Genomic DNA, 12500 nt, shown 5'->3' on the forward strand with positions numbered 1-12500 from the left:
GTAAGAGGAATATGGAAATGACATCACATATAACTAGTGTTACAAAACCTAGAACTTGAGTAAATTTGGGTAAGTTCTCATTGATTCTACCCATTACTCTCTAATGTTGCTCACCCATTTTGAACCCTTAAATCATAAAAAATTAAAGAGTCAAATATCTCTTAGTCTAAACAAACCCAAAATTTGTTTATGCTCTAACTAAAATAAGAACACGAATAATCTAGATATTGAAAATTCCAAAATAAAATCTCTTCGAGTATTGGATTGATGAAAGACAAAAATATATGTGTTTTGTGAATATGTTGTTAGATTTTGTTGGGGATTGTTAATGTCTAGTGAGTAAGAGTGGAAAGATGAGAAAAATGAAATCCATGCAAAAGAACATAATATGAGTCATTTACCTAGGCATTTAGGTTGTACTTTTACATGTATTGATTTCCTTAGACCACCACTTGGAAAACCATTATATCTAGAAGATCATAAACAAATGGAGAATCACATCATGGTGGACCTATGCATAGGAAGAGGGTAATATGCATACCTAGTTATGGTGTATTTATTTCAAATCTATGAGGTGCTCCCCTCTAGAACAACCTCTTGTTTTAGATCTCATGTAATCTCTGCAACTCAACTTTGAAAATTAACACAACTTAATTACTTACAATTTGTCTCTTTTATTTAATAATATAACTTTTGTACTTATTGATTCAATTGAGGCCAAATTAAAGGCCTTTTTATAATTCAACAACTATCACATTGTTGAAAAAAGAATATATCACATTAATTACAATTAAGGTTCCCATGAAGATAATTATAATTTCCATACATAATTTGTTGTCACCCTTGAAACAAAACTCTCAAATGAATTATATGTGTCTATGAAGTGTAATACAAGTACTCTTTATCTACCCTTGTCCTCTTTACATATTTGTTCACAATGTATTTTCAATATATCTTCGACGTACCCATTGCACACCAAGGTTTGATTGTTAGTTATTTATAAATGGTGGTATGTCGTCCTTATTTTTTTGTATTATATACCTTTTCTTAGTGGGTTGAGCCAAAGAAAGGGTTGCCCTTTCTTTTTCTTTCTTTCTTTCTTTTTTTGGATTCTCTTGGGCACTTCTTTATCTATCGAGGGCATGAATATATATACTACCATCTTGGTTGTAAGTTAAAAGGGTCATGACCCTTAAAAAAGGGTGCAATATTATTATTAGTAGTATGGTATTATTATTTGGTTAGTAATGTTTTAAGATATAAATATACTAAATTAGTTATTGATTTGTTTATCAATTTTAATGTAAATTATTTTTTCCTATTAATTATTTGATATAGTTATGAAAATAACAATTTACTATTTAGTTGAGATCTAATTATTTATATCAAAGTGTAGCTTGTCTTGGATTATATATATTGCTAATTATTTATTTTATTTATTTAGTAATCAATTAGATATTAAATTAATTTATTACAATTAGGGATATCACTTATGATTTGGTATTAGATTTCTTTATTGGAGGGGTTATTATACTTAACCCATTTCATTGGGATAAATACACATGGATTCATGGAGATAATAATCGAAAGTAAGCACAATTCCAATCAACCTAAAAAGGTTTAGTGTTAGGGAAAAATGAAAATGATGAATTTGTCAATGTAAATTAAATGAGACGAGTTCACTAGTTAAACATTTTTACCCTAAGTCATTCAACAAAAGAGAAAGAGGAGCTTTGTAATACCTATATTTTGTACTATCAGTGTAGATTTCTTGGTTAAACCTTATTCAACTCTTCTGTGAACATGTTAGCTCTTAGAAATCTTTGAAATACAATAGTTTTATATGTAGAGTAATTAATTATATCAGATAGTGATGATTACTTATTCGCAATGATGATGCTTTATATGCTCTTCATTACTCATTGTAACTACTTTCATCATGATAATGATATGTTAATGTTAGAATATGATGTTATGATGTTATTTATATTTGTGATTTACTATTATACTTACCCCATACTTGCATGTGTATGGTGTGTGTGTGTATGTTTTACATTCCTATTTTTTGTGCTTTATATGGTTGAGGGAGAGAGTTGTAGTCACCTGTGAGTAGAGATCCAAATGGTGTACCACTCCCCGCCATTACTTGTTTAGTTAAAATTTATATATATATATATATATATATATATATATATATATATATATATATATATATATATATATATATATATATATATATATATATATGTTCATGATCATCTTTCACATAGGTTTGTAGGTATTGTAGATCAAATTCTCAAATTACCAAGATGTGTATACCCTATTGCAATATATCAATGGTAACAGAGGGGAGATATGTAATACCTTTCCATGGAACCCAAAAGAAATTAACCTAAAGTTTCACTAGGTTTGCCAAATAATTTTTTTGAAAGATTAAAATAACAAGAGATAACATAGAAGAAGCAATAACTCACATACATACAAATAATCTATAAGCAAATTACATCTCTTAAGGGTCCCATGACATTAAATCACATATATAAGTTTCATTAATACTAAAGCTAATACATAACAAATTCACATCATAGAATTGTCACAAGTATGAATCCAAATAAAAACATACAATTACATAAGATGCCACATTACATAACTTGAATGCACGATCTTCCGCTGTACAAGTCACAGGGTATGAAAAGCTCAAAGAATATACATCATGAATAAATACATCATCTCATAAGATCTCTAATAATCAAATACAATACAACATAATATAACCCTCCATTAGAAACAGAAAATCAGAATGAAAGGAATAACTGCACAAGTACATCCAGCAATGGTATCCAATTGTTGGATCTCAATGGTATAAGAAACATTGCCAAGACTTCATGGAACCTAAATGGCCCACTCCCACCATGCTAAGGAGATAATCTCAAGTCCAAGGAAAACTTGATAGCAATCTATCTCAAAGGCCAACACACAAATGACATCTAAACCTAGAGGCAACAAATACACGTAGGAAATCTACTATGTAAGTGGGCAAGTATCATTGCATGAGTCAACTCTAAGGCTACCTTGGTAGCCTCTCTAGACTCCACCCCCTAGTGAATCTATGCAACATCAGTATTCGTTCATACATACAAGGCATGTTAACAAGGCAAGATCGCAACCAAGCATCCTCTCTACTACCATCCTAGCTTGTACTAGCACTCAAGGCATGGGCAAGACAAAAAGATGACTCTTATTAATTCATTTTAAGCCCATTTAATGAAATTTTATCACTTATCAAAACAACCTACAATGGGTTACCCAAGTAGCCTCTTTAGGGCTTCGACCTCCATTGCAAGCCACTTCCCAACATACATAAAGACAACCTACCCTAAGCTAAAAATAGAAGAAAGTCTCATAAGATCACAATATACCACATCAGTTCTATACAAGCAACTCGAAAGCACCAAAAAATAACTAATTGAAACTCATAGATTTCACCAATAAAATCACAATATAACCACTGATCCATAACTCAAAGACCAAATCACAAAACCATGACATGACATATCACATCATAAAACAGTAACTCTCAAGCCTTTGGTAAACATCCAAAACTAATAAATATACTAAGTCAACCCTAAACCCAACACAAACTAAAACATACATCACAAAAAGTGTAGTTTCATAATTTGTTTGGTTTTGAAAACATAAGATTTTGGTTTTAAAAATAGGGTTCAAGTATTTATTTTCCAAGTGTTAGATTTGCTAAGGTTTTTGAGTCGACAAGAATCTTAAAAGACTCAACAATTCATTAAAATTATCTAAATATAAGAACCCATTTTTTAAATATAAAAATGAACTACCACTTAATAAAATCTAAACTTCATTAGAATTTGCCCAAAGTAAAATTGAGTTATATTACAAATTTACTATAACTATAAAATCAATTATCTTAAGACTCGTTAATGGGCTCTTAAGGGTTAGTCCCAATGAGAAAAGGGAGAAGGTATTTGGCAACCACTAGAGGAAGGATGGGTGAAAGTTAACTTTGATGGGGTTGTTCGAGGTAATCCGGGGACCTCTAGTTGTGGTTGTATAGCAAGAGATCATTAGGAAAATATTCTTGCTTTTGGGGCCAAATGACTAAAGGATGGAACAAATAATATGGCAGAATGTATAGTAGCTAAAGAGGGTTTAGTCTTAGAGGTCAAATTGGGTATTTATAGAGTGCACCTTGAAGGTGACTCAGAGATAATCACTAATGGAATAAAGAAAGGGAAGCTGGAAGTTTGACATCTTGACAAACACATTAAGTAGATCAAGATCCTATTAATGGAGTTTGTGCATTTTAAGGCTTCCCACATCTACAGAGAAGCCAATAAGGTGGCAGACAAGCTGGCAAATATGGGTGCGAATGAAACTTTGGAAATCAAGAATGAAATATTTGAAGACCTTAGACTTCTTGATCTGGAATAAAGATTGGAAAACACAATGAAGAGGGAAAAAATGCATTGTTGTTGATTAATGAAGGGAGTACAACACTATTATGAATCAATACTCCCAATGACACCTAGGGAATATAAATTCATCATGCATGACAAGATTTTACAATTGTTTATTGACACCCCACATTGCAAAGACCTCATGTGTGCAAGAAAACCTAACCTGTCGAGAGCACATGTAAACAAGCAAATGTTAGTTGTAAAATGTGCATATGAAATATTAGAGACAATTTGAAATACAACTAAAACAAGCTTAAGTTTAACAACTTATGCAACCACAAATTAAAAGTCCTCATGCAACCTCAAAGCAGCTCAATAAGGATGCCCACAATAGGTCTTGTTGGTGTGCTTAAGTATGAGGGATGTGGATGTGCTCTCCCAAACACAACTATGAATCCCATTGATGTGAAATTGCAATAATGAATGTAAACCTATGCTAAATGATTAAGAATGCTTCAAGAGATGACTATGGAAACAACCATTCTTGAGAGCATTCCAAGGGGTGAGTGATGGATGCAAAAAATTTAAAGTAAGTTAATAATGCAAATGATAAGGAACTAGAAATGTAAAGACTAGAATGTAAACAACTATCAAAGGTTAGCTCTGCACATAAAAATATCTAAAAGCTCTAGAACTAAACTAACATGATAACAATGCAAATGAGGGAGATAATAAATGCTTGAGACAAGGGCTCTATATATAGGTTTGAGAGAGGCCTTGGGGAGGTGGCATCTATGTGGCATCCACATAGGTGCCACAAGGGAGACACATGGGCTAAGGAGATAAGCCATGCAAAGGTCACTATAAGCTTTTTGGATGAAAGTGATGGCTCAAGGTTTGCTCACACATGTGTGAGAAACCTTGGAGAAAGGAAAGGGGGACAATTGTGTTAGAGGTGTCGAAGGTGTGAACAATAAAATAGAAGCTTTGAGTTTCTCACACATGTGTGAGCAAACACTTAGGAGGTAAAAGGTGTTTAGGATAATTAAGTGGGATTAACTAATGGGTAGGCTTAGAAGGATGAGAGTGATGGGTTTAGACTAGGTTTTAGGATGAGATTAGGATTAAATTAAATTAAATTTAACTTAATCATAGGATTATAGAAGACAATAAAGTGGAGGGAATTAAATTAATTAGAATTTATTTAGAAGGGATTTATGGAGCACTATGCATTAAATGAATTTAATAAATTAGAGGGGAAGCATTTAAATTAAATTTAAATACATTAGGGAAATGAACCTATTTAATTAAATAGGTAGAATAATATGACAAATATAATTAATTAATTATAATGTCAAAGAAAATATTAAATAAATTAATATAGTGTTTGGGACAATTTCAAGTATCTACATTTTGCCCCTCTTTGATGTGATGTCAGGATGATAGTATATCAAAGGAAAGAAAATATAGGTTGCCCTAGATAGGATAGGAGTCTTAGAAATTGTGTCATAATGATGATAGGGGAGGAGGGTGCCCCCTTGCAAAAATAGAGCAAAAAATAATTTTTTCACAATTTTCACAAAAAAGGACTCTAGAAGAAAATAAATGGTAGGAACAAATCATAGATGAATATTTTGCATGACTTGGAGATAAATTGGGGTCAACATGGTCCAAGGAAGGGTACAAGCTCAAAAGAGGACCTCAGAGGGCCTATATAAGTCTCCAAGGGGCACAAGGAAGAGTGATTTGCACATCTAGAGAGCATAGAACTAGAGCAAAGGATGGATCTGATTGAGAGACTACAACTTGGAGAGTGCATCTGGAAGCACCAAAGGTCAGCCAACATGGGTCCACCAGTAAGTCGACTATCCCTACTTGTCAAAGTTTCAATTATGCATTTAATTTTGGCATTTATTGTGCATTAAATGGGGAAAAAGTAGGATTTGGGCAGAGAGGATAGTTCTCCACTCTGTCGTCTACACAAACAAAAAATTAGGTTTAAGGCACTGTAGGAACAAGATTTGTCCTGTCATCTTTGAAAATGACAAGGTTCATCTTGTCATCTACGTAGATGCCAAAAGGGGGAAAAAGTGGGCAGCAATCATGATCTCCATTTTGTCATCTCTGCAAACGAAAATGTAGAAGTTGTTGGTGAGAAAATTGGCATCTGCGCAGCCACCGGAGATGCCAATTTGGTGTCTTCATGATTTTTCATCTATGATAATCCATGTCTATGTGGATTGGTGTCTCTACCAATCCATGTCTATGTGGATTGGTGTTTTTGCAAATTTGGATGAATTGACAAAATCAAGTGACAAGAATTATTGGGGGCTGAACCAAGTAGGATACCCCCATGCTTAAATAAGATAAAAGAGCAGCAAATAAATGCCATACTAACCATTGCATGTCTATGTTGTAGATGGTGATGATGACATTTTGGTCATGAGAGAACTACCCAACAATGATGGTTTTAGGAGATAAACTCATGGACGTAGAGTGGTAGTGCAGAGGGAAGGTGGTGGACTCAAATACATAATAAGTTTTTAGAAAACTTGAGAGGTTTAGGCATTGTGGCCTACCCAACCCTTTAATTGCTTTCAAAACAAGGCTATGATAAATGACAATTTTAAGTTTGGGGTCTTTTAGTTACTTGGTTTCAAGGAACTCAAAGACTCTAGTACAGTCCCAAACTCCCAATCCAAAAAATCCTCACCTCACAACTATTACAAAGACTAACACGGCAGTCTATTAGCCTACAGAAAACTTAAAATGACAATAGTTTGTCCAATTCTCAAGCACTAGACAAGACAATGATATTTTCAAATACACTTTTAGAGCTTATCAAGATCTCAAAAGTTTTGGTATAGTCACTTTAGACAATCACCCCAAACAATGACTGATACTTAGTTTTAGTATATAAAAATGTTCCAATTTCATAAATGAACCACTCCTTACAGAATCCTTTCTTACTCCAATCTCTAGTTACAATAGTACACTTTGTGTATCGATTTAATGATCAATTTTTCAGCAAATAAACATTACAAAACTTCTAAAGGTATAGAGGCTACCCTTAGATTACTCACTATTTTAACATTCCCTCCATGGTCTTCCCATCCTTGCTCCACATCTAGTTTCAATGCATACACTTGGTGATTGGATCACCATTCATTCATCATGTAAACATGTTTCCAAACCTAAAATCCACTCTTCATTGGATAAAACAACCAATACTATACTTCAACCTTCCATTTCAATGCACTTTCCCACTGTTCTCACTCAACCCGTGCAGTTCTATATGTACACTATTATTGTTATATCTTACATGTTAGATAAGTTCTTTCCATGAGGATCAGGCCTTCATTCTCATGGAAAGACCTCCATTACTCTAAAACCCGACTACAGTAAATAACTATTAAAGAAAATATATTGATTTTACAACTGGTGTAACAACAAACTCAATATGATACGAAGTTCATCAAAAGGCAACACGGATAATAAAGAACCTTATCAATACATATAGGAATTGAACAAATAAAATTGAAATGCTAGTAAATGGAATATAGTTTGCAAGAAAATTGAAATTTTTATTGCTTAATGGTTCGCCAATTATACACCAGTCTTCGTTGTAACACACTAGTCCTCCTCTATCCTATAACAGAGACCCAAACATGAATAAAATGGCTCTAAGAAAACTTCCTAAACTAACTTCAACCAACTCTCCTCATTGAGTTGAAGGCTTAATTTCATTAAAACAATAACAAACTCCCTAACTAGCCATTTGTTCAAATTTTGAATATTTGATATAGTTAACTTTTTAAAAACTGACTTGAGTGTTAAAACTTAAAAGGTTCTCATAGACCTTGGTTATTATTGTAAACACTCCTATTGCCTAAATAACTTGTTGACCCCTTTGGATACTGACTCCTAAAACATTATAAAAAGCATTATTAAAACTTAGACATCACTAGTCCATTACAACCTGATTCATAGTCCTTTGTGGACATTACAAACACATTTGATTCATTACATCAATTTGATCAATTAGCAACCATTATAAACTTGATTCCCATTCTTCTGATTTCCTTTAGATTTCTTTGTGGTCTTCATAGTCCTCAACCTAGAATTGAATGTACGAGGTGCTCCTGCACCAAACTCCCCATTACAAAAAGAACTCTTGTCCCAAGAGTTAGTGTGCTTGTGCCCACTGTCTTTGCTCATAGCAATCTGATGTGTAGGGATGACACATTCCCCAAAAATGACTTGCTATTGTTCCATACTTCCTGCATTTATACACAAAGAGTTAGATAAAAACTTATGTATAGGGAATTATCCTACTTCAGGATAGTGTTTTTGTTACACTTTAGGCTTGTGAAATTTAGTCATTAGTCCCTGTCCTACTGTGCCTTCATCTGCTTGCCCTCGTAGAGGAAACTTGACTGTCCCAACAAATAGAAAAGGTTCCTCAATTAGTCTTGTTTTTCTTGGACCATTCTGCCCTACCTTATCCTACAATCATTATGCTTTCCTCCAGCCAGTATCAACTGGTTTCCTCTTACTGTTAAATAAGATATCTTTTCCAAAACACATAATCACTATTTTTATTCCATTGTCAATAAGTGGAGTCAATTTATATCTAGCCCTGCCCTTATGCACTATATAAGTATTTATGAAACCATCATATACAGTTCTCCTAGACCATTGCCAAGGTCAACCCAAGATAGCTTGTCCACAACTCATCTCCATTACATCACATAAAATAATATCAAAATATTTCCCAATTGAAAAATTCAGAATAACTTTCTCATTCATAGGTAGGTTTTGATCCTTACTCACTCAAGTAGCATAGTATGTATTTGGATGCAGAAAAGTTTGTAGATGTAACTTATTGATGACCTCCTTTGAAACCAAATTATGTGAAGCCTTTGAATCGATAAGCAAACTAGAAACCTTACCTTGGATCAAACATTTGGTTTTGAAAATGTTGGTTCCTTGCATTGGCTGTCCACTTCCAACCAACAAATGTTTACCTTCTTCTGGATAAATTTCAATGGGTTGTTGTTTCTCATCCTTTCTTGGCTCTTCATCAACCAAGTCACTCTTCTATCTCTCCCTTTGTCTTCCTGCCATTTAGGACACCTAAAGGATTGATTGCCTACTTCATTGCAATTGAAGCATCTCCCTATGAATACTCCACTTCCTCTTCCTCCACTTCTTCCGCCTCTATAACTCCCTCTTGATTCTGAAAATGTTTTATAATTGTCCTTATCATTGCTACTTTTAAAATTAGTAGTACCTCTTCCCCCTCTTCCTCTCATGGAAGATCCACCTCTATTGTTGTTTTTCTTCTCTTGTCTCCTTTTTATCTTCTCTTTGGCCCTCAGTGCCAACTGATAGCATTCATCAACTATCCTCGGGGTAGAAAGACTAAGTTCATCCCGAATATTGAACCTCACTCCCCCCATATACCTTGCAATCTTTTCTTCCATATCTTCATCATGGTCCACTTTGGTATCAAGGTCATGAAATTCCTCATTGTACTTTTGTACATTCATCTCCTTTTGCCTGAAATCTCTCATTTTCTAATACCACTTGGTGCAAAGGGAAGGTGGTGGACTCAAATACACAATAAGTTTTTTGAAAACTTGATAGGTTTAGGAACTGTGGCCTACCCAACCCTTTAGTTTCTTTCAAAACAAGGCTATGATAAAGGACACTAAAGGATGATTTTAAGTTTAGGGTCTTTTAGTTACTTGGTGTCAAGGAACTCCAAGACATTGGTACAGCCCCAAACTCCCAATCCACAAAATCCTCACCTCACAACTGTTACAAAGACTAACACAGCAGTCTATTAGCTTGCAACAGACTTAAAATGACAATAGTTTGTCCAATTCTTAGGCACTAGACAAGAAAATGATATTTTCAAATACACTTTTAGAGCTTATCAACATCTCAAAATTTTTTGTATAGTCATTTTAGACAATCACCCCAAACAATGACTGATACTTAGTTTCAATATATAAAAATGTTCCAATTTTACAAAGGAACCACTGCTTACAAAATCCTTCCCAAATCCAATCTGTGGTTACAATAGTACACTTTATGTATTGATTTAATGAACAATTTTTCAGCAAATAAACATTACAAAACTTCTCAAGATATAGAGGTTACCCTTAGATTACTCATTGTTTTAACATTCCATCCACGGTCTTCCCACAATTTATCCTTGCTTCACATCTAGTTCTACATACATTTGGTGATTAGATTACCATTCATTCATCATGTAAACACGTTTCCAAACCTAAAATCCACTCTTCATTGGATAAAACAACCAATACTATACTTCAACCTTCTGTTTCAATGCACGTTCCCACTGTTCTCATTCAACCCGCGTGGTTCTGCATGTACACTATTACCATGAGGATCAGGCCTCCATTCTCATGGAAACACCTCCATTACTCTAAAACCCAACTGTAGTAAATAACTATTAAAGAAAATCTATTGATTTTACAACTGGTGTAACAACAAACTCAATATGATACGAAGTTCATCAAAAGGCAACACAAATAATAAAGAACCCTATCAATGCATATAGGAATTGAACAAATCAAATTGAAATGCTAGTAAATGGAACACTTTGCAGGAAAATTGAAAGTTTTATTGCTTAATGGTTTGCCAATTGTACACCAGTCTTCGTTGTAACACACTAGTCTTCCTCTGTCCCATAACAGAGACACAAACATGAATAAAATGGCTCTAAGACAACTTCCTACACTAACTTCAACCAACTCTCCTCATTGAGTTGAAGGCTTAATTTCATTAAAATAGTAACAAACTCCCTAGCTAGTCGTTTGTTCAAATTTTGAATATTTGAATCAGTTAACTTTTAAAAAACTGACTTGAGTATTAAAACTTAAAAGGTTCTCATAGACCTTAGTTATTATTGTAAACACTCCTATTGCTTAAATAACTTGTTGACCCCTTTGGATACTGACTCCTAAACATTATAAAAAGCATTATTAAAACTTGGACATCACTAGTCCATTACAACTTGATTCTTAGTCCTTTGTGGACATTACAAACACATTTGATTCATTACATAAACTTGATCAATTAGCAACCATTATAAACTTGATTCCCATTCTTCTAATTTCCTTTAGATTTCTTTGTGGTCTTCATAGTCCTCAACCCAAAATTGAATGTACGAGGTGCTCCTGCACCAAGTGGGATCACGTGAGACTATACTAGTTGGAGCACATCCATGAGTAGCCTGATCTGAGGGCACATTCAACACAGATTTCTACACTCATAGAGTGGTGGCATACATCAACTTCTAGCTTCCATCTGCCTACTAGAGAGGTGACAGTGACTCTTCTCAATGTGTGGCAGATTCTTCGAGTGTCCATCCATAGGAGATATCTTGAGTATGTACTGGAAGGTTTGGATCCCTATCTACAAGAGTGCTTTGGGCAATGCCAAGAGCAACTGCCCATCTAGAGATCATGGTTGACATGGAGGGAGGCACTAGAGTAGAGGTTGCCACAACTTGCATAAAAGAGTACCAACAACCCAAATATAAGAAAATGTGTCAGATTGGATGAAATAAGCTCCAATTTGTGTTATTTATGTCATTGCTTCTATAAAAATTCTCTTAGCATAATCTCCTTCTATAAACTGGATGATGGAAAATATGAACCCATCATTAACTAGCCTATATTCAAGACTCTCTAAGGGGAGCTTCTTCTTCATGAGATAGGGATAAACTATGTATGGTTAGGCATTTGCATTCTACATGCTTCCCTTCCTAAAAAACCTTGGGTAATTTGTGGGTCTTATTGCTAGAAGATATACTATATAAGAATTCATATAGAAGTGGGGGTCATTCTTTACTAAAAATAGTTTCTCATCCATATTGTTGCTAAGGGTAGTAGCCCAATCAATATGCATATTCCCCATCCTGATAGTTTCTATAAAGTGTACCATCCATGTCTCTAAGTGACTAGTTGTAGGGAGGCCCATGGATCTACTTAGAAGGACTATAAAGTAGCCTATGTCATATATCATGTAGCCTTG

At 34.1% G+C, this 12500-nt stretch overlaps 1 protein-coding gene across 1 annotated transcript in view; it reads left to right on the plus strand.

Moving 5' to 3' along the window:
• Positions 1-4464, plus strand: part of LOC149552790 (uncharacterized) — a 9394-nt gene extending 4930 nt beyond the window's left edge. Inside the window, exon 3 of the mRNA XM_089790235.1 lies at positions 4342-4464. Coding sequence (XP_089646361.1) covers positions 4342-4464 — 123 coding nt within the window. The remainder of the gene's footprint in view (positions 1-4341) is intronic.
• The last annotated feature ends 8036 nt before the right edge of the window (positions 4465-12500 follow it).

The sequence above is a fragment of the Cupressus sempervirens genome, chromosome 6, assembly GCF_028749045.1.
Source record: "Cupressus sempervirens isolate cs-2001-9-10 chromosome 6, ASM2874904v1, whole genome shotgun sequence".
NCBI classification, from domain to species: Eukaryota; Viridiplantae; Streptophyta; class Pinopsida; order Cupressales; family Cupressaceae; genus Cupressus; species Cupressus sempervirens.